Raw genomic sequence first — 23,132 nt, 5'->3', positions numbered from 1 at the left:
ATAATACAAATTCCCCATGAAGGAAGTTATATACTTGCTTACTGTGATTCCGATGTGATAAAAGGTTTATTCCACCACACAGAGATGAAGAAACATTATTACAATGAAATGAATACCCCTAGCTGCATACAGGCATTGATATAAGTCAATAGGGACAGTTGAAAATGTGTGCCCTGACCAGGACTCTAACACGGAGTCTCCTGCTTACATGGCAGACACACTATACCTGTGAGCGACCGAGCACACAGAGGATAGTGAGACTGCAGGGACTTACCTCTGGCACGCCTCCCGTGAGACCTACATTCCCAACTTAATGTCCACACTTCATTCATAGTGTCCCTGCCCATTACACTCATTACTCGCGGCAGACAATCTTACCGAGTCCCATAAGAGTTCGGGCAATACATGTGCATTCAGCACAGAAGAAGGTCAATGGCCAGTTAGCCTTAACTATATGATGATGGTATCTGATCTTTCGGACTTGTCTGAAAGAACAGATACCATCTTCGTATTAATGAGAAGGTATGTACCATTTATGAACAGAAAATAAAGGAAAAGAGAATGAGAAGAATATTTACTAACAGGACACTGATATTAGACTTGAGCCACAGGATCAACTACAAGATGTATTATTTTGTTCATTATTTTATATATAGTTAAGCAGATTATTTTATTCAATTATTATCAAATGTAATGTATGTGTTATGGCAAAGACGATCGTGTGAAACCTAGCTCGCGCTATTCGTCCACGAGACTCAGAAGGCCATAGACACGGGTTCCCAGATAGATGCCATGTTTCTTGACTTCCGCAAGGCGTTTGATACAGTTCCCCACAATTATTTAATGAACATAGTAAGAGCATAAGGACTATCAGACCAATTGTGTGATTGGATTGAAGAGTTCCTAGATGACAGAACGCAGCATGTCATTCTCAATGGAGAGAAGTCTTCCGAAATAAGAGTGATTTCACGTGTGCCGCAGGGGAGTGTCGTAGGACCGTTGCTATTCACAATATACATAAATGACCTTGTGGATGACATCGGAAGTTCACTGAGGCTTTTTGCAGATGATGCTGTGGTGTATCGAGAGGTTGTAACAATGGAAAATTATACTGAAATGCAGGAGGATCTGCAACGAATTGACACATGATGCAGGGAATGGCAATTGAATCTCAATGTAGACAAGTGTAATATGATGTGAATACATAGAAAGAAAGATCCTTTATCATTTAGCTACAATATAGCAGATCAGCAACTGGAAGCAGTTAATTCCATAAATTATCAGGGAGTAGGCATTAGAAGTGATTTATAATGGAATGACCATATAAAATTAATCGTCAGTAAAGTAGATGCCAGACTGAGATTCATTGGAAGAATCCTAAGGGAATGCAATCCGGAAACAAAGGAAGTAGGTTACGGTACACTTGTTCACACACTGCTTCAGTACTGCTCACTGCTGTGGGATCCATACCAGATAGGGTTGATAGAAGAGATAGAGAAGATCCAACGGAGAGCAGCGCGCTTCGTTACAGGATCATTTAGTAATCGTGAAAGCGTTACGGAGATGATAGATAAACTCCAGTGGAAGACTCTGCAAGCGAGATGCTCAGTAGCTTGGTATGGGCTTTTGTTGAAGTTTTGAGAACATACCTTCACCGAGGAGTCAAACAGTATATTGCTCCCTTCTATGTATATCTCGCGAAGAGACCATGAGGATAAAATCAGAGAGATTAGAACCCACACAGAGGCATACCGACAATCTTTCTTTCCACGAACAACACAAGACTGGAATAGAAGGGAGAACTGATAGATACTCAAAGTACCCTACGCCACACACCATAAGGTGGCTTGCGGAGTATGGATGTAGATGTGGATGTAGATGTAGATGTAGATGTAGGGATGGACTGTGTTGTGGAGGTTGGGTGGATGACTGCACACCACTTTAGGAGGGCTAGGAGGAGTCTTAGGTTGGGTGTCCCTCATTTAAGCAGGAGAGGATAGAACATCAAAGAAACTGATGATGAGGAACATGGTTCAGTTGTCATCTGATATGTAGATAATAAACAGTACAGAAAAGAAGTGAATATAATCCTCTGAAATGTGGTGCTGAGGATTAGCTGGGCAGATGTCATAATTAATGAAGAGATACTGAATAAAACTTACGGGTGCAGAAATGTATGGTACAACTTGACTAAAGGAAGGAACAGGTTGAAAAGGGACATCCTGGAGCATCAAGGAATGACCAATTTGGTAATGGAGGGAAGGGTACGGGGGAAAAAATTCCAGAGGGAAACCAAGGCTTGAACACAGTAACAGGTTCATATGGATGTAGGTTGCAGTAGCTATGCTGAGATGACAAGCCTTGCACATGGTAGACCACCAGCTGCATCAACCAGTCTTGGGACTGAAAGTTACAAGATCACAGCCTTAAAAGAACACAACAGCAAGAAACTCTTGTTCTTTGTATTTTGTCACTATGTCAGAGAATGGCAACAAAAATTACATGAAATATAGTTTGGGTTTTACAGATAATATTTATCAGAATCACTGAAAAAGTTGTGTGAGGAACTTATTCAGCTCAAAATAGAGATTAGTAAAACAAGTTTTCAAGTCTCACATTAAAACCAGTTTATAAAGGGAATTGGAACAACTCCCTTCATTGATGAATTTGAAAGAGGAAAACAATTGGAAAGCAGAAATAAGTCGAGGAATAAATACACAACATGTGTATGGTGGATGACAAAGAAGAGGAAGTTGAAATAAAAACTACACATTAGTTACCAGAGAAACATCCCAACCAATGCAAAATCATGACATCTTCAAACTGTGATTTGTCCTATAATCATGTACATAGCTAAATGTGACATCTCAATGTGGAAAAGAGAATTCAAAAATTGAGAGCTTTTTGAGACAAAAAGGTACTGGGAAAAGCAAGAGCCAATAACTGATAATACAATAGTTGAGGTGATCTCTGATACCATTTCTCAAATGAAAACCTACAAAACGAATCATGGAGAATTAACCCTTTTGCTCCTACACATGAGCTCTCTGCATTCCGTGCTGAACCAGCTTTGTTGTCACTGGACTGTTCACCAAATAGTGTGATGTGTATAGAGAGATAGCATTTAGACCACTATGAAATACTTATCATCTGATTTTAAGAAAACTTCAGTGAAGAAGATTCGATTTTTGCACATCTTACAGTCTGATATCTTAACTCAATAAAGGATTGAATTTCTTTTCATCATAGTTATTGTGAAGCATCATATTAAGTGAGACACTGCAAGAAATTTTAAAGAGTTTGCAGAGGTAAAACTGCATTGCGTAAACTTTGTGTATGGTTTACTTCAGCTCATAGACTGCCAAGTACGAAATGCAGACAAGATATCAAAATTTTGTTTACAACTGAGAGCACCGAGTTACTGCTTTTTATACCCAGAGAATGATCATGCGCAACTTGCCAATTTCCATCCCTGTGCATCAGGAATCATGTGGTCTTAACAATCATCATAATTCATAAGCAGTTCAAGACAAGATGAAAACGAGTTTCTATTTTTATATATATATATTAAAAACAAAAGATTCCATGACTTACCAAACGGGAGAGCGCTGGTAGACACAATTAAAAAAAAAAAAAAACACACACACACACACAAAATTCAAGCTTTCGCAACCAATGGTTGCTTCGTCAGGAAAGAGGGAAGGAGAGGGAAAGACAAAAGGATGTGGGTTTTAAGGGAGAGGGTAAGGAGTCATTCCAATCCCTCTCCCTTAAAACCCACACCCTTTCGTCTTTCCATCTCCTTCCCTCTTTCCTGATGAAGCAACCGTTGGTTGCGAAAGCTTGAATTTTGTGTGTGTGTTTGTGTTTGTTTGTGTGTCTATCAACATACCACTGCTTTCGTTTGGTAAGTTTTTAGATATATTTTTCCCATGTGGAATGTTTCCCTATATATATATAAAAACGAAGATGCTGTAACTTACCAAACGAAAGCGTTGGTATGTTGATAGGAGACAATAAAAAACACACAAACACACAAACACACACACACACACACACACACACACACACACACACACACACACACTCGGCACATATACAGACACAGGTAGACATATGTAAAGGCAAAGAGTTTGGGCCCTATATATATGGACGTATGACAAGTTCCGCTGAGTTAATATTGTTAAAATATGTGTGTTCCAATTGTACATTAAAAGGTGTTATAGAAAGTTATCACGATAGCAAAATTCGTACGTACACGATGACCATACCCGTCTGTTCATCATTCCGCAACGTGCCGAGAATCCTGCATCAAGAGGATCGAAGCAGACGAGAATAATTTGTGTGAGCAGAAGGGAGCGATCCGGAACCAGTATTGTCATACCAAGCTCTATGCACAATGGCGGTAACAAGAAAAAGAAGTACGTAAATTTAAATGTTGAATATATGTATTGAATATTGAGGGTCTGCTGATATTAATGCCAGTTAAAGTTCACCCAGGATATGTTTACCTCCTTTTTTTCAACTACTCTTCCAAAATTTCTTTTTTATTTATCTAAGCAGCATTTATTAATCAGTTTCCATTATATATTACGTTTTATTCCCCCCCCCCCCCCCCCCCCCCCAATCGCTATTCAATATTTATACACGTCAACAGCACCCAAAGAAAAACCCTGCAGCTGCATTTAAATGCGACCTCAGCAACTGTGGAGCAGCGCAGCATGACAATTAACTCTTCCTCAGCAGTCAAAGGGTTAACATATACTACAATTCTTTCAGAAAAATAAAAAAAGAACTCATAAAAAGTAAACACACACTGCAAGTGACATCTATCTCAGCGAGCTAGCCTGCCTAGGTTGGGAAATTCTTTACGTGGTGTGTTTGTCACAGAACATTATTAAAACAATGGTGACTTTTTTTTATCGTAACTCAACTTTTTACACAGCGAACTGATGTGTTTGGTGAATTACCAGTCACACTCAACTTTCTTGTATGAAACATACTGTTTTGACGTTTAAAAAGTATGCAGTTCTACTATATATAGGGGGAGACGGAGACGGGGGAGACCGGAGGACAGAGAGTGAGAGGGAGAAGGTAAGAGTAGTGATGGAAGTAACAGTACTAACATGACTGAAGTTACAAGTGTAAGATGTTTGTCACACAACATGAGTCAGTAGAAGAGACACTGTATTCCGAAAGTGTATCTCTCATTACAAAACACAAATGACATCTTGCAACACATGATGAGTTATCAGAGTTAGTAAATTAAGGGGAGTTACAACAGAAAAAAATTTTTTTCACATTTTCGGATTTTTATCTCATTATAAAATTTGTAATTCTCCAAATCACCATACAATTTTATCTTGCCTATATATACTCAATAATACGTACCGTAATCCACTATATATATAAGCACCCATGGGAAGTATTTTTATATATAATCTACACTGGTTGAAAATGTTAAAATTTTTATGTGCATTACTTTAAGATCTAATAAAATTGTTAATTTCTTATATAAAAGACTGTGGATTGCTGTATTATAAAGATTAACAGTGTTGGTCATGTCCAGAAGAGGATGGGCACCAGGTTGAGGAAGCTGAAACAAAGACTGAGAGACAAGAAACTTTCTGATGGTAAAACCATAAGAGGCAGGCTGACAGACAAAATGACCGATGAACTACAGCAGTATTATGGGATGGCCATTAGAAATAATACTGAGGATTTGTTGAAAGTGAAGCAGGCAGTATGGGCTACCTTCTTCCACAGACTGTCAACTGATGAAAAATCAGTACACCACCTTTGCCCTCCTGGACCTGATTCATGGTGCAGTACTCAAACAGTTCACACAGCCATAAACATTCCATCCCAGCAGCAGTCATGGATATCATACAACCTATTTACAGAGACCTGGCAAATCCTGAATTACAGAAGAAGTGGCTGCATGGTCAGATTCAAAATCCCAATGACTCATTCAATAATATTACGTGGACTCACTTACCAAAAACTGTTTTTGTTTGAATGAAGACATGAAAGTGGGAGGGGGGGGGGGGGCAGTGATGCTGTTATTGCTTTTAACTATGGCAACATTGGTAGGGTGAAGGTGCTACAGCATATGGGAATTAATCCTGGAGCAAACTGCATCAGAGGACTTGAACAGATGGACAAGGTTCACATTGATAGAGCAAAGTATGCACCACAGTTGGCCACTAAGGAGTCCAGAAAGAAGAAAAAAAACTTGGAAAAAGATCAAGAGGATGACATATAGTATGGTGCAGGGTGCTTTTGAGTGACTAAAAATTAAAAAAAAATAGGCATATATTGAGTGAGTTACAGTGTTTTTAAACTTTAGAAGTTGTTCCTGAAAATTTACATTTTTTGTTGCATTTTTCACTAAATCTCAGAAACTACTTCGAGTAGAGTATTCAAATTTTCAGGGAGTAATAACATACATATCCTGAGTCTAGTGAACTAAAAGAAGAACATAATGTTATGTATAATTAAAATTATTTAGAACAATGTACAAAAATGTACACAAAATTTTAACCGTATAATTAAAAAATTGTATTTATTAAAGCAGTGGCTGAAATGCAATTATTGTAGTTCAGTAGACTCAGAACATACAGTTTAATGTCCTGTAGAAGTTTCATGTCAATGGCTACAGTGGTTCCTGAAATACAGGGAAGCCAAATGACTAAATTTAACATTGTTGGGATAGGGCATTCCAACTCCCCTTAAGCCACAATTGAACTTTGCAATGTCAATGCCTCATCTACAAATACGAACACTGAAGACTTGAAGATTTGTCCACTTTGTGTAACAGAATAGACAGGAACCAATGGCATGAATGACAGTGTAGGGCAATATTTGGTAGGCGCATATGTTTCACAGCACACAGTTCATTGCATATTGCTGTAATTGGAAGTTTATGCAGCAGATTCATGTGTGCTACTGTTAATATTATATCATTACCTATGGTTACTGTGTTAACATCATGAGAGCCCCAAAGAGCAATAAAAATGAGTCCCTAGGTGTGACAAATGAAAGTTCCCTATTCATTAGCTAATTATCAATTTGAGTAGCTTATCATAATATGTCATTACAGAAGTAGCCTGCAGTGATTGCTTCTGCCTGTTAATGCATAATATGTCTCTTTTCATACCCCTGAATGCTCTCCTTCATAATGGGATTTACAGAACTTGATGAGCAATAGAATCAATCAATCAAATTCAATTACTTACAAAGGTGGGTTTGTCACAACAATCCATTCTCAAGCTAACACTTACTTCAAATCTGTATGGCAAACGAAGGCCAGTGGTGGCATTATTACACTATGAGGCATGTAGAAGGAATCTGTGGTTGTTATATTACATCCTGTGGAGTTAGTATTCCAAAAGTAACAATCTCATTGTCAGCACAGTAAACAACTATCAAAAATAGCAGTATTACCTTCATGCTGTAAGCAGCTGGTTGATGGAAACTTTAGTGAGTTGTATGAAGTATAAATCTAAACGAATTAACAAACAACATTTCAAGCCATTTTGCTTTAGGACAAAAAGATTTACAATTAGCAATTTCCATCTTTTAAAGTAATCAGGTTACAGTTACTCTCTTGGCACTTTTAATTAATCAACATTACCTCTGTGAGATCGCTCCAGTAATTTGACGCTTGTGAGGAGTCCACAATTGGAATCAATGTTGAGAATGTTGCAATAAACTGAAATGTCACGAAACATTTTCTGACATCATTTGGATCAATTCCAGGAAGCACTGACATCAGCAGTGGGATGACATGTGTAGGACCTTCTTTGTAACCCAACCGAGCACCCTGGACCATTGGTCTCGCAACTGCCACCATACACTGCATTGCAGCAGTGAGCTTATGAGGTTCTGTCACTGTCTCTAAATTTGCATACATGCTGGGGAAAAAAAAAAAAAAAAAAAAAAAAAACGAAAATCAGGCACTACTTTAATAAAAAATAAGAAGTATTACATTGTATGTAAAAGTAATGAAATGCTAAATAGTAAAATAATTACATGGCTTCTGCAAACTTCACACAAAACTAATATACCTCCCAATATGTGTGTCCAAGAGAGCATGTATACAAATACAATGGTTAGTTTTTTATGTTTCAGAGAAATGAAGTTTCCTGAGTAAAATGCACAAAGTAGTAGTAGTAGTAGTAGTAGTAGTATCAGTATTTATGATGAAAAAGCATTTCAACTTGGATGACATTATGAGGTTTTAAGTATGATAACATTCCTTTCCTTACAAAAAAAAAATTAATGCAACTTACCGATCAACAACAAGAGGTATTACTATATTAGGACGCAAAGTTGCCAAATGTTGCATAGCTTGGTTAATTTCTGTAAGTCCCAATTTGGAAAACATTGCCTGAAGTGCAACAGGTTTCACACTCTCTACAAAGTTTGTAATGTCATCTTCTGTTAATTTATGACTGTCAGGTACTGGAGTCTCCCATGTCAAGTGCTTGTGTCTTTCACTGAAAATGAAAACAATTTGAGAAAATCAAACGCTGTAAAAATAATAAATTTACAATACTGTTGGGAAGGGGAATCGTGTGCTGCTTTCTCGGCAAGGACTGACTAGAGTAGGTGATCTGCCTTTGCCTTTCTCTGTTTTCTATATTTCACTGACTAAGATATGCATCTGTATCATAGGAAAGAGAGACATACATGTGCACTACAGTGTTGGGCTAGTGTTGTTACCAATGGAAAAAAGGCAGTAATGTAGTTAACATCCCACTGACGACGATATTGCAGATAGAGCACAATATCAGGTTCAAGAAGGTTGGGAAATGAGATTAGTCACGTCATTTTCAGAGGAACAATCAAAGCATTTGCCTTAAGAAGTTTAGGGAAACAACAGAATATCTAAATCTAGATGGCTGGATTAGGATTTGAAACACCATCATCTCAAATAAGAGCCCGGTGTTTAACCATTGCAGCACCTCTTTTTGATTGTTCGGAATGAGTACTAGATAAAGAAAATAAGAAGATGAAATTACACTTATCTATACTGATATATAAAGGTGAACGGTTGTTAGCAAAAATTTCGAAAAGTTCTTGATCTATTTACTTCAAATTTCTACATGATATTCTAACCAACGTTCAAAATAGGTTTTCTGTTAAAACCAGCTGCAATGGTATGCTGAGCTGTGAAAATGTGTGGTTTCACTTTCTTTCCAAAAGTTGTAGCCACAAGAATGTGCAGTTTTGTTGTAACAGAAAAACTGTAAATTACGATAAGTTGTCTTTATGGCTTACCGGCTTATATCAGAATACTACTCCACAATGTAAATAGTTCAAAACATTGTAATGCTATCCTCTCCGAAATTAAAACCAAGCAAAATAATGTCACTGAAGGTACTACCCTCACAGATCCATCAGCTGGGGAGGTCTCTGTCATTCTTCTTATACCAAAGATCCCAACCAATTCACAGGTTCAATGTAAGTGAAACAAGGTTTCATTTGCAGTAACAATGAAAAAAGCACAAGGTCAGAAATTCAAATATATTGGAATTTACTTATGATCAGAGTGTTTTTCCAATGGTCAACTGCATACCTCCAAAGTGGGTGAAATTGCAATTAGGAGCTGAAATTTGCACCTAATACAATTTCCATGTTTACCACAGGTTAGAATACATATTCAATTTCCATGTATATTTAGCAATTGTGAAGCATTGTCAAGTTTGCTGGTAGAGACTGTGTGTGTGTGTGTGTGTGTGTGTGTGTGTGTGTGTGTGTGGTATTTACCCTTAAAATAAATAAAAAGAAATAAATCAAACATACTGCACATACCTAGCTAGGATGACTCATTACAGTAATAATGTTATTGTTGATAAAAATCTGGAAACAGTAAGAACCATAAAATACCTCAAAGTATCCATTCAGGTTGAATTCAAGTGAAACAATTACTTAAACTATCTATAGGAGAAGCAGGTGTCATGATGAGATTCATTGAAAGAATGCTAAGAAAATATAGCTTATCAATGAAAGATGTGGCTTAAAAATTACTCGTCCAACTTCCTATAGAATTTTGCTTTCAGTCTGGAATCCTTACCAAGTACAACTTGCCCCCCTTCTTGCAGCGGTGTACCGTAGGTCTCTAGAAGAGCGTAGCGTTCCAAAGGATTGGAAAAGGGCACAGGTCATCCCCGTTTTCAAGAAGGGACGTCGAACAGATGTGCAGAACTATAGACCTATATCTCTAACGTCGATCAGTTGTAGAATTTTGGAACACGTATTGTGTTCGAGTATAATGACTTTTCTGGAGACTAGAAATCTACTCTGTAGGAATCAGCATGGGTTTCGAAAAAGACGGTCATGTGAAACCCAGCTCGCGCTATTCGTCCACGAGACTCAGAGGGCCATAGACACGGGTTCACAGGTAGATGCCGTGTTTCTTGACTTCCGCAAGGCGTTCGATACAGTTCCCCACAGTCGTTTATTGAACAAAGTAAGAGCATATGGACTATCAGACCAATTGTGTGATTGGATTGAGGAGTTCCTAGATAACAGGACGCAGCATGTTATTCTCAATGGAGAGAAGTCTTCCGAAGTAAGAGTAATTTCAGGTGTGCCGCAGGGGAGTGTCATAGGACCGTTGCTATTCACAATATACATAAATGACCTGGTGGATGACATCGGAAGTTCACTGAGGCTTTTTGCAGATGATGCTGTGGTGTATCGAGAGGTTGTAACAATGGAAAATTGTACTGAAATGCAGGAGGATCTGCAGCGAATTGACTCATGGTGCAAGGAATGGCAACTGAATCTCAGTGTAGACAAGTGTAATGTGCTGCGAATACACAGAAAGATAGATCCTTTATCATTTAGCTACAAAATAGCAGGTCAGCAACTGGAAGCACTTAATACCATAAATTATCTGGGAGTACGCATTAGGAGTGATTTAAAATGGAATGATCATATAATGTTGATTGTCAGTAAAGCAGATGCCAGACTGAGATTCATTGGAAGAATCCTAAGGAAATGCAATCCGAAAACAAAGGAAGTAGGTTACAGTACGCTTGTTCGCCCACTGCTTGAATACTGCTCAGCAGTGTGGGATCCGTACCAGAAAGGGTTGATACAAGACATAGAGAAGATCCAACGGAGAGCAGCGCGCTTCGTTACAGGATCATTTAGTAATCGCGAAAGCGTTACGGAGATGATAGATAAACTCCAGTGGAAGACTCTGCAGGAAAGACGCTCAGTAGCTCGGTATGGGCTTTTGTCAAAGTTTCGAGAACATACCTTCACCGAAGAGTCAAGCAGTATATTGCTCCCTCCTACGTATATCTCGCGAAGAGACCATGAGGATAAAATCAGAGAGATTAGAGCCCACACAGAGGCATACCGACAATCCTTCTTTCCACGAACAATACGAGACTGGAACAGAAGGGAGAACCGATAGAGGTACTGAAGGTACCCTCCGCCACACACCGTCAGGTGGCTTGCGGAGTATGGATGTAGATGTAGAGATACAATTACTGCAGGAGACACAGAACATTCAAAGAAGAGCCACATTTCATCAAGATATGAATATAATAAAGGGAAACATTCCATGTAGGAAAAATATATCTAAAAACAAAGATGATGAGACTTACCAAACAAAAGCGCTGGCAGGTTGATAGACACACAAACAAACACAAACATACACACAAAATTATAGCTTTCGCAACCAACGGCTGCTTCGTCAGGAAAGAGGGAAGGAGAGGGAAAGACGAAAGGATGTGGGTTTTAGGGGAGAGGGTAAGGAGTCATTCCAATCCCGGGAGCGGAAAGACTTACCTTAGGGGGAAAAAAGGACGGGTATACACTCGCACACACACACATATCCATCCACACATGTACGGACACAAGCAGACATATTAAAAGGACTTTTAATATGTCTGCTTGTGTCTGTATATGTGTGGATGGATATGTGTGTGTGTGTGTGTGTGTGTGTGTGTGTGTGTGTGTGTAAACAAAAGCGCAAAATTCAAGCTTTTGCAACCAACGGCTGCTTCGTCAGGAAAGAGGGAAGGAGAGGGAAAGACGAAAGGATGTGGGTTTTAGGGGAGAGGGTAAGGAGTCATTCCAATCCCGGGAGCGGAAAGACTTACCTTAGGGGGAAAAAAGGACAGGTATTCTCTCGCACACAAACACATATCCATCCGCATATACACAGACACAAGCAAACATTTGTAAAGGCAAAGAGTTTGGGCAGAGATGTCAGTCGAGGCAGAAGTACAGAGGCAAAGATGTTGTTGAAAGACAGGTGAGGTATGAGCGGCGGCAAATTGAAATTAGAAATTAGCGGAGATTGAGGCCTGGCGGATAGCGAGAAGAGAGGATATGCTGAAGGGCAAGTTCCCATCTCCGGAGTTCTGACAGGTTGGTGTTAGTGGGAAGTATCCAGATAACCCGGACAGTGTAACACTGTGCCAAGATGTGCTGGCCGTGCACCAAGGCATGTTTAGCCACAGGGTGATCCTCATTACCAACAAACACTGTCTGCCTGTGTCCATTCATGCGAATGGACAGTTTGTTGCTGGTCATTCCCACATAGAACGCTTCACAGTGTAGGCAGGTCAGTTGGTAAATCACGTGGGTGCTTTCACACGTGGCTCTGCCTTTGATCGTGTACACCTTCCGGGTTACAGGACTGGAATAGGTGGTGGAGGGAGGGTGCATGGGACAGGTTTTACACTGGGGGCGGTTACAAGGGTAGGAGCCAGTGGGTAGGGAAGGTGGTTTGGGGATTTCATAGGGATGAACTAAGAGGTTACGAAGGTTAGGTGGACGGCGGAAAGACACTCTAGATGGAGTGGGGAGGATTTCATGAAGGATGGATCTCATTTCATTTCAGGGCAGGATTTGAGGAAGTCGTATCCCTGCTGGAGAGCCACATTCAGAATCTGATCCAGTCCCGGAAAGTATCCTGTCACAAGTGGGGCACTTTTGGGGTTCTTCTGTGGAAGGGTCCGGGTTTGAGGAGATGAGGAAGTGGCTCTGGTTATTTGCTTCTGTACCAGGTCGGGAGGGTAGTTACGGGATGCAAAAGCTGTTTTCAGGTTGTTGGTGTAATGGTTCAAGGATTCCGGACTGGAGCAGATTCGTTTGCCACGAATACCTGGGCTGTAGGGAAGGGACCGTTTGATGTGGAATGGGTGGCAGCTGTCGTAATGGAGGTACTGTTGCTTGTTGGTGGGTTTGATGTTGACGGACGTGTGAAGCTGGCCATTGGACAGATGGAGGTTAACGTCGAGGAAAGTGGCATGGGATTTGGAGTAGGACCAGGTGAATCTGATGGAACCAAAGGAGTTGAGGTTGGAGAGGAAATTCTGGAGTTCTTCTTCACTGTGAGTCCAGATCATGAAGATGTCATCAATAAATCTGTACCAAACTTTGGGTTTGCAGGTCTGGGTAACCAAGAAGGCTTCCTCTAAGCGACCCATAATAAATGTGACTTACCAAATGAAAGTGCTGGCAGGTCGACAGACACACAAACGAACACAAACATACACACAAAATTCAAGCTTTCGCAACCAACGGTTGCCTCGTCAGGAAAGAGGGAAGGAGAAGGAAAGACAAAAGGATATGGGTTTTAAGGGAGAGGGTAAGGAGTCATTCCAATCCCGGGAGCGGAAAGACTTACCTTAGGGGGAAAAAAGGACAGGTATACACTCGCGCACACACACACATATCCATCCACACATACACAGACACAAGCAGACATTTGCAAATTCCTGACGAGGCAACCGTTGGTTGCGAAAGCTTGAATTTTGTGTGTATGTTTGTGTTCGTTTGTGTGTCTGTCGACCTGCCAGCACTTTCATTTGGTAAGTCACATCATCTTTGTTTTTAGATATATTTTTCCTTCGTGGAATGTTTCCTTCTATTATAACCATATATATATATATATATATATATATATATATATATATATATATATATATATATATATATATAATTGCAGAAATTTGATGTTTTAGTGAAAGAACAAGAAGTTTTCTTTTATTTGAAGCAGCCATAACTGTTCACTACAGAGGAAAAATCAGAACTGTTTGCTATTTGACAATTAAATTTTAGAAATTGTTGTGTCACATTGTCAACGAGAAACCTTACAGTAATATGGTATTGTATCTCTCTCTTCTATGATTGGTTGTGGTCATCTTAAGGGGAGGACATAATTAGTTAAAGTGTGGTGGCTGTTTGGGTAAGGGGTGGTCATCTTAAAGGGGATAAAGATGCATTGATCTTATGGAAGTTTTTTTCTGTTCTGTAAAAATATGGTTCTTGAGAAAAGGGATCAACCTAAAGGGCTGGTCTTCTTGAGAGGTTTCGTTATAGGTGTATCTTCCTCCATGCATTTAAGCACTTTGTCTCTAAATTTCCACAATGTCTCATGGGTTCAGGTGCAGGTATCTTTTACATTGAGCACTGTTCCCTAAGCATCAGTTATATCTGTACTGTGCAAGCCACCTTCTGGGGTTTGATAGAGGGTTCTTCTAGTATCAATATCATTCGCCCACTAGCCTGTTCCACTTGTACATTACGCATAGGAAAATGACTGTCAGTAGGCTTCTACAGGAGCTCTAATTTGTCATATTTCCATTTCATATTTAAATTTGTGAGATCTCTGTGAAAGGAAGTTCTATATTGTACAAGCGACCCATAAATAGGTTGGCGTACGAGGGGGCCATCCTGGTACCCATGGCTGCTCCCTTTAATTGTTGGTATGTCTGGCCTTCGAAAGTGAAGAAGTTGTGGATCAGGATGAAGCTGGCTAAGGTAATGAGGAAAGAGGTTTTGGGTAGGGTAGCAGGAGATCGGCGTGAAAGGAAGTGCTCCATCGCAGCGAGGCCCTGGACATGCGGAATATTTGTGTATAAGGAAGTGGCATCAATGGTTACAAGGATGGTTTCCGGGTGTAATAGATTGGGTAGGATTCCAGGTGTTCGAGAAAGTGGTTGGTGTCTTTGATGAAGGATGGGAGACTGCGTGTAAAGGGTTGAAGGTGTTGATCTACGTAGGCAGAGATACGTTCTGTGGGGGCTTGGTAACCAGCTACAATGGGGCGGCCGGGATGATTGGGTTTGTAAATTTTAGGAAGAAGGTAGGGGTGCGGGGTGTCGGTGGGGTCAGGAGGTTGATGGAGTCAGGTGAAAGGTTTTGTAGGGGGCCTAAGGTTCTGGGGATTCCTTGAAGCTCTGCCTGGACATCAGGAATGGGATTACCTTGGCAAACTTTGTATGTAGTGTTGTCTGAAAGCTGACGCAGTCCTTCAGCCACATACTCCCGACGATCAAGTACCACGGTCGTGTAACCCTTGTCCGCCGGAAGAATGACGATGGATCGGTCAGCCTTCAGGTCACGGATAGCCTGGGCTTCAGCAGTGGTGATGTTGGGAGTAGTAGCGTGGCAGGTATGTTAAGGAATGGGAAGAAAATGCCAACAAAAATTCATAGAAAAGATGGTGGCAGCTTTTCAAAGACATTAATAATGCTGTTTAAGAGTGGTTTAATAGAGCATGTGCCAAGGATTGATTATTAATGGACCAATGCTACAAGAAAAAGATCTTAAATTTGCTTCTGATCTCAGAATTCCTAATTTCAATGCAAGCAACGGCTGACGGAACCGATTTTGTGTTCAACATCATACTGTTTTCCAAGCAGTCTGTGGAGAAAATGCAGACATTACTCAAGATGTTGTATACAGCTTGAGGTAGAGACTCAGTGTAACTGCAAGTGGCTGTTGTGATAGTGACATTTACAACATGGATGAAACTAGTCCATTTTTAAACCTGTTCCAGACAAAACACTAACTGTGAAGGGTGATCAGTGCAAAGGCGGCAAAATGGCGAAACACAGATTACTAATCTTTCTCTATGCTAACCTCTGCGGTGAAAAAGAAGGGCCAGTAGTGATACATACAGCAAAGTGTCCAAGGTGCTTCAATAAACAATGACATTTCCTTGCTTGTTGTCTCTTGGTATGCAAATAAACGTATATGGATAATATGTGACTTTTTTGTTCTTGGCTGAATAATTTAAATGAAAAAATGAGCATTCAGAAACATAATATTCTGCTTGTCATAGATGATACACCATGTCATTGTAACAAAAAAGTTATCAAATATGGAAGTAATCCCCCCCCCCCTTGCCAACACGATACTGTGTGTTCAGCCTTTTGATGAAGGAGTGATCCGGTCTTTCAAATTAAATTACCAAAAGAAGCTTCCAAGTTCCCTAGTTGCAAAAATGGACAATGCCACATCCTTGTACGAGTTAGCTAGGGTTGTGACCATACGTGATGCTGGCAGCTGGATTAAAAGTGTGTGTAATGAAGTGAAAAATGAAACAATTAGAAAATGCTACATTAATTCTGGTTCTCAATCTTCATAAAATGTGGACACTGGAGAAGGTGGCAATGAATCAATAAACATCCTCAGTCGACTGTGCAATGCTGCCAATACTGAATGAGATATTTCTACCGTGAATGAAGAAATCGGATGGTGATAATTGGGAAGATGTAACTGCACACATGAACCAAGATACTCAGTGTAATGACAACTCAAACACTGAGAATTCCTATTAGGAATTGCCTTACATAGTGTTACTTAATCACAAGTTCTTTGCTTCTGAGCTTTACAACTAGAAACTGATGTACTTACTATCTGAGGTGGAAAAGGAATACAAGTATGAGACTGTAAACAAATGTATGAAAAAGTGTGTGCAGATGCCAATTTCCATGTATTTCATTACATAAACAATTATGTATGTATGTATGTATGTATGTATGTATGTATTATTATTGTTATCAATATGTTATAAGAGCTGGTTTTTCATTGTAGCAGTTGTCGTCATTGTGTTTAAATGATGTTCGGCCCCACTTTTTACCTTGATCACCCTTTAAGAAGACCAATCCTCCAGATGACCACTTTCTCACAAAAATTCAGGTGGATGGATCAAAGATGTTTCATTGTTTTACAGGTTTTACTGATTTTCGATCAGCAAATGCAAGTTATGTTATTTACTTAATAACTTAAAAACTATTCATTTTGTTTTCTATAAATTGAAAGTTCAATACAAAATGTTATGAAATTTACAGACTGACATACGGGTTGGATAGTACTCACCTTTAGAAGTGCTACTCCCAGTACAAATAAAAGAAGCATACAAATGTAGATAACAGCTCTCCCAGCTTCTGAAACTCGAATTCCTTGCTCAGGAAGTAAGGGAGAATTGGTTGGTGCATGTTGGGTTTGGAGGAGGGGTGGAGGGAGCAAGGTTAACTCAGAACCTAGGCTAAGAAGGACTCTCTTAAGGAAAGAAGCAAAAATGACACAAAAGGAATCATAGATAGTTCAATCCCAAGTTTCTATGCCTCTGCTTCTTGCTTTGCAAATAACCACTGTGTTATTAATGGACACTAAATCAACTGTCACTAAATTACTTACAAATGCAACCGTTGTATAAAATACATTGGAAGCTTCTTTAAGAAATCTTTCAGCTTTATGAACCATCTTCCAAAATTTGCTGGATGGAAATAAGATTCCAAGGTCTTCATCAATCTATCTAAATGTTTCTGTGCACTGCTGTGTCTTCCCTAAAACATACACAAGTTCAACAATTATAATACTATTTAACACACAAGTTCACACAAACACAGTGCACTAAGTCCCTCTACAGCCATTTCACAATATGTCTCATACGTAAATTAAAAGTTATTGCTACTGATACTACTTTTTGAGGGGAAATGGGACAGAGGGAGGGGAGACTGGGAAGGAAGAGGGAGGGGGCAGAGGGAGGGGGGGAGAGAGGGCGGCAGAGGGAGGGGGGGAGAGAGGGTGGCAGAGAGAGAGGTAGGGAGAGGTAGGGATGGGGCAGAGGGGTAAGGGGCAGAGGGGTAGGTGGAATATAGAGGAGGGGAGAGAGAGGGTGGCAGAGGGAGGGGGGGAGAGGGTGGCAGAGGGAGGGGGAGAGAGGGTGGCAGAGGGAGGGGGAGACAGGGTGGCAGAGGGAGGGGGGAGAGAGGGGAATAATCAAAGAAATGTCTTCACTCTGCTTAATACAGAGTGGTGCACATAAAACTGGCCCGAACTGGACAGCGAACGTGCATGTGAAGCATTACTAGCTTGTCAGTTTCTTTGCCACCTTCCAACAGCAGTAGCGTGAGAGTAGTTCATACGGAAAGCAGTCATTGTAAACTATGTACTTCATTGTCATGCCTTACTCCATTGAAGAACATGTGCTCATTGTTGAAGAATATGTGCAGTCTGAATCCATTAAAGTTGTTCGTGACACTTTTCAAGTAAAGTTTCATGAAAATATTATTCCTGCAAAATCAACAACTCAGGATCGGATCCAGTGAGAAAGTGGCATTCAACAGGCAGTGTTGTTAATTCAAAGAGAAATAAGGCACCGACTGTACGTACACATGAAGTTGTGGCAAACGTGACGGCACACATTGAAAGAAGTCCCTACAAGTCAACACGACGATTGTCACAGCAATGTGGAATATCTCGCAGACCATGTCAACACATCCGTCATGACTTAAAAATGAAACCTTACCATGTGAGTGTTGTTCTGCAAATAAAAGAAGCGGACAAGGGTAAGTGTACACATTACTGTAATTGGTTGCTGGAAAATGTCACTGGGCGACATCTTGATCCGTTCCTCCTTTTTTTGACAGCTTGATTTCAATGGTCAGGTTACATTAATTCACAAAACACAGGACACTGGACTACAGAGAATCCCATGGCATACTGCAGAAGCCATTACACGATTTAAAAATTGGTGTATGGTGTGTTCTATCTGGTAACAGAATTATTGGGCCACTGTTCTTCATCAAAACTGTCAACACACATGTTTACTTGCAAGTCTACAATGGATTTTCGGCTCTTTTCACTCCAAATGAAAAATGTTGTGCATATTTCCAGCAAGATGGGGCAACTTCTCATACGTCGGATTTGTCCTTAGCTCGTATACATACTGATGTTACAGAAGAGAGGATCATTAGTAAGGGCTTGTGGCCACCCCGCTTTCCTGACTTGTCACCATGTGACTTACCTCTCGGGATTTCTAAAGGCTAGAGTCTACCGCAACAATCCCAGAACACTTGATACATTAAAAAACAACGTATGTGAAGAAATTTCGAACCTTCCTCAAGGAGTACTGAAAAGTGTTTTCCTATAAAAGTAAATCTGTTACTTAAACTGTTAATTATATAGTTCATAATGAAACAGTACAGTAAAAATGTAAGAAAGCAATGATGTCTGTTGATTTTCTTCATTCATATTCCTTTCAATGCAGGGGCCTGTTTTATGTGCGCCACTCTGTATAATGCAGGAATTAAAATTTTCTTCACACTATCATTGAGAGAAAGAGAATGATCTAAATCTTTTGACATTATTGCAGATTCTCTCTCTTCCCCACAAATAACTTTCTGAAATCAATTTCTCACCTTGTGTGCCCAAACTTAACAGAAAACATTGTGTGTGGATGGAATCTTTGTTTCATTCAAAAGACAACCACCCCAAGCAAGAAAAAGGAAATTTCTACAAGAGCACAAGAACAAAGTCAACTGTTAATTATGAGTAACTAAGAAACAAAGCACACATTTTCAAATTCAAATTGGATTTCTCATTAAACAGGCTGTCTGTTATAGTAGAACGCTCTGTCCTGCTTCAACACAAGCTGCATTTATACTGCTTATTCCACAACAACAGCAACTTGGATATTACTTCCAAAAGTGAATAATAACTACACCTGTCATAATCATATGACAATTTCTTAATAATTCAACAACATGACATCAACAGAGCTATAAATCTGAATTATTGTCCTCTTTCTTTTATCTTCCCTTTCAAGAAACAGAGTATGCAGTTTTTCCTGCTCCTATATTTCCTCTGTCTCTGTCTCAAGTAGGTCAATTCATTTGCTATTCATTCTTTCACTCATTCCTACAGAAATTTTCTGTACGCATCTTTCTTGTCACATCATCTCTTTTGATAAAGCAAGTAGGCCAAGTGGCAAGGAGACAACCAAATTGAAGAATAATCATCCAGCACAGAATGTGGAATAATGCCACATTCTTGCTCTTGGCATGATGCACTTTGCCTAAATATGTGAACTAATTGCCATTCAAAATTGAAATTCAGTGAGAAACTATTGTGGTAAACACCCTAGGGTTGTCAAAATCATCAGCAGTTTTAACAGGATGTGCTCCAGATTATGCTTTCAGATTAGTTACTCCAATCAAATATCTGACAGTGTTAGGATTTATCATCGTAATTAAGTGGACAGAAAAACAAATCTGGAGATTGCAAATAATAGAAGGAGAAGCTTTTACTTTTGATTAAAATATTGTTAGTTAAATAGAGCAGCTGGTAGAACAGGACAGACAATGAACTGTGGAGGAACTAATGATGGCAGAGTAAAAGTGAGTCTGAACACACAATGCACCGAACACTCCCTAACAATGGGCCTCTGCAGCAGTTGACCAATGCATGTGCCAATGTTAACATCACAAATGAAATAGGCAAGTGCCATTGGCACTGACGATGGTGCATTGGCAGAGCACTGCACGGTCTGCTGAATACCGGTACCTTCTTAAGCTTGCCAATGGGAACAGCTCCTCGACATCTGAATCACGAGACAGAGACAAGCTGGTTGTGGCTCTATTATGGTCTCAGGAACATTCATGTGGGCATCCATGCGTCCAGTGGAGCTCGTTCAAGGCACCATGATGACCATGGAGTATCGTACACTGGTTGGAGAGCACTTACACGCCTTCATGAAAATCATGTTTCCCGCATCAGTGGCATTTTTCAATAAGATAATGCACCATGGTCACAATGTTCTGGCTAATCAATATATGCTTAGCTTGGTGTACGTAGTAAAACACTGCCGGTGTCACCTGTATGGTAGAAAATTCAGGGTAGTGATAGACCATGTCACTTTGAAATGGTTACTAGGTTTGAAGGAATCACCCAATAGACTGATGAGATGGATATTGAAACTAGGTGAATTTGAGTATGAAGTAATCCAGAAACCTTCGAAGAAAGATGGAAAAGCAGCGGGGTTGGACAGGAAGCACAAGCACTAGGGCAGGACATTGGGAAATGGCACAGAGCACAGATAAAGAGAGTCGATAGTATGGCAAGCAACAGCAGTTTAGCATGCATGACTGATTATTATGTACAGGAGTAAAATTAGGACTTCAAGTGATGGTGCCACGTTGAAACTATGTGTATTGCGTGAAATGCACAGTCATATGTTATCGGGTCATGGGGGAAGGGGATTGCTGGGCAAAGAATCGGGGAGGTGACAGAAAAGTATTGGAGGAAGGAAAGGAATAATGATCTAGATCAATATGTCAGAAGTTGTGTGGATTGTGCACAGTGGGCGGATTTAAATCCGAAGCACGTAGTACTGTAGAGACTGCCAGCAGCAACAGAATCGTCCAGTTTCATTGGAGTGGACAGGCTGGGCCCTTTCAACTGAACACCAGCAGGTAATTTTTTGTGCTGACCATAAAAGATCATTTTTCTTGTACACAGAGATGGTGCCAATGCTCGATCAGCAGGCCATCACAGTCGTGCAGGCCTCCGTTAATAGCTGGTTAATGAAGTTCGGGGTACCAATAATTTCAGACCAAGGGACAAAATTCGTGTCAGACCTGAAGAAAGATGTGTGTGTTGAAAACCAGACCACATAATCCACAAGTTAATGGAAGGATGGAATGAGATCATCAGACAATAAGAAAGATGTTTAGTCATTATGTGAATACACACCATTTAGATTAGGACACGTATCTATCCCCTTCATACTGAATGCCTACAAACCCAAAGTACACACCAGCACAGAGTTATATCCATTTGAGGTGGTGGTCAGAAAAAAAAGATGCAACTGCCATTCAACATGACTAGCCAGAAAGGAGGCAGGAAAGGAGGGCCAGTCCAAGAGTTTGCAAGAATGGTTAGGTGAGTGGAGAGAAAGGTCAAACAACCAAATACTAAGGCAATAGAGAAGTAGGAAGAGGCAGTGCAGCAATCAGGAACATTACCTCAGTATAGAATAGGACAGTGGTTAATTTTATCAAGCCCATATACTCTGAGGGGAAAGAAGGTTTTAACATGGTACGAGATCCCATACCAAGTAATTGAAACTACATCAACAGTAAATGTGAAGATGCTGCTGCCAACAAGGACAACAACTGTGCATATTGGGAATCTACTACAACTCAATGGTGCACTGGAGGTAATTTCATGAGAGGTATTAGTGAAGGTGAAGAAAGAGGTGAAAGGATGAAGCAGAAGGATGAGCAGTGGGAGGGAGGGAGGGAGGGAGGGGACGGAGGGAGGGAGGGAGGGGACGGTGGGAGGCAGGGAGGGGGAAGGGAACGGTGGGAGGCGGGGAGGGGGGAGGGGAGGGGAAGGGAGAGGGAGGCGGGGAGGGGGAGGGAGGTGGGGAAGGAGGGAGAGGGAGGAGGGAGAGGGAGGGAGAGAGAGGGAGGGAGGAGGGGACAGAGAGAGGGAGGAGGGGAAGGACGGAGAGGGACGGAGAAGGGGAAGGAGGGATATTGGGCATCTGCTACAATTCAAGGGTGCACCGGAGGCAATTTCATGAGAGGTATTAGTGAAGGTGAAGAAAGAGGTGAAAGAATGAAGCAGAAGGATGAGCAACGGGAGGGACGGAGGGGGGAGGGATGGAGGGAAAGAGAGGGAGGCCGGGTGAGGCAAGGGGGAAGGGAGGGAGGGAGGGATTTTTGTTTCAGGGTAAGTTTTATTGTTTACGTGTAAATGCTGTACTGGGACAGCAGGCTTCTAAAGAGAGGGGAGGTGATATTGATTCCTGCCCTCAGTTTTCCATATGGAACAAAAGGCCAGAAAAGAAGAAGGCTAGTTTTGGCAGTGCTGTTCTCTTCGACGGAGCCAGAGCAAGGGTGCTCCAAGATCATCTGGCCAGAGAAGTTTTGTTGTCCAGGTGCCATCCAGTCACAGACGGTTGTTAGGTTTAGCATTTAATGTGTAATGTGGAATAAAATTAAGAGACTGGAGCATATATTTCAGAGTTACGGCAATTAGCAAATACTTATGGAATGCTCAGAGAGGTCTCAAAGTAG

The 23,132-nt window shown here is 40.6% G+C and overlaps 1 protein-coding gene across 1 annotated transcript in view; it reads right to left on the bottom strand.

Moving 5' to 3' along the window:
• The window catches only part of LOC126187752 (proteasome activator complex subunit 4-like), a 255,098-nt gene that overhangs the window by 185,604 nt on the left and 46,362 nt on the right, over positions 1 to 23,132 (bottom strand). The window contains exons 7-9 of the mRNA XM_049929005.1: positions 17,464 to 17,612; positions 8,295 to 8,501; positions 7,637 to 7,916 (exon numbers count right to left, since the gene is read on the bottom strand). Coding sequence (XP_049784962.1) covers positions 7,637 to 7,916; positions 8,295 to 8,501; positions 17,464 to 17,612 — 636 coding nt within the window. The remainder of the gene's footprint in view (positions 1 to 7,636; positions 7,917 to 8,294; positions 8,502 to 17,463; positions 17,613 to 23,132) is intronic.

This window comes from Schistocerca cancellata, chromosome 5 (assembly GCF_023864275.1).
Source record: "Schistocerca cancellata isolate TAMUIC-IGC-003103 chromosome 5, iqSchCanc2.1, whole genome shotgun sequence".
Classification (NCBI taxonomy): domain Eukaryota; kingdom Metazoa; phylum Arthropoda; class Insecta; order Orthoptera; family Acrididae; genus Schistocerca; species Schistocerca cancellata.
Note: the sequence above shows the minus strand (reverse complement) of the source record. Positions and strands in the feature narration are given on the sequence as shown.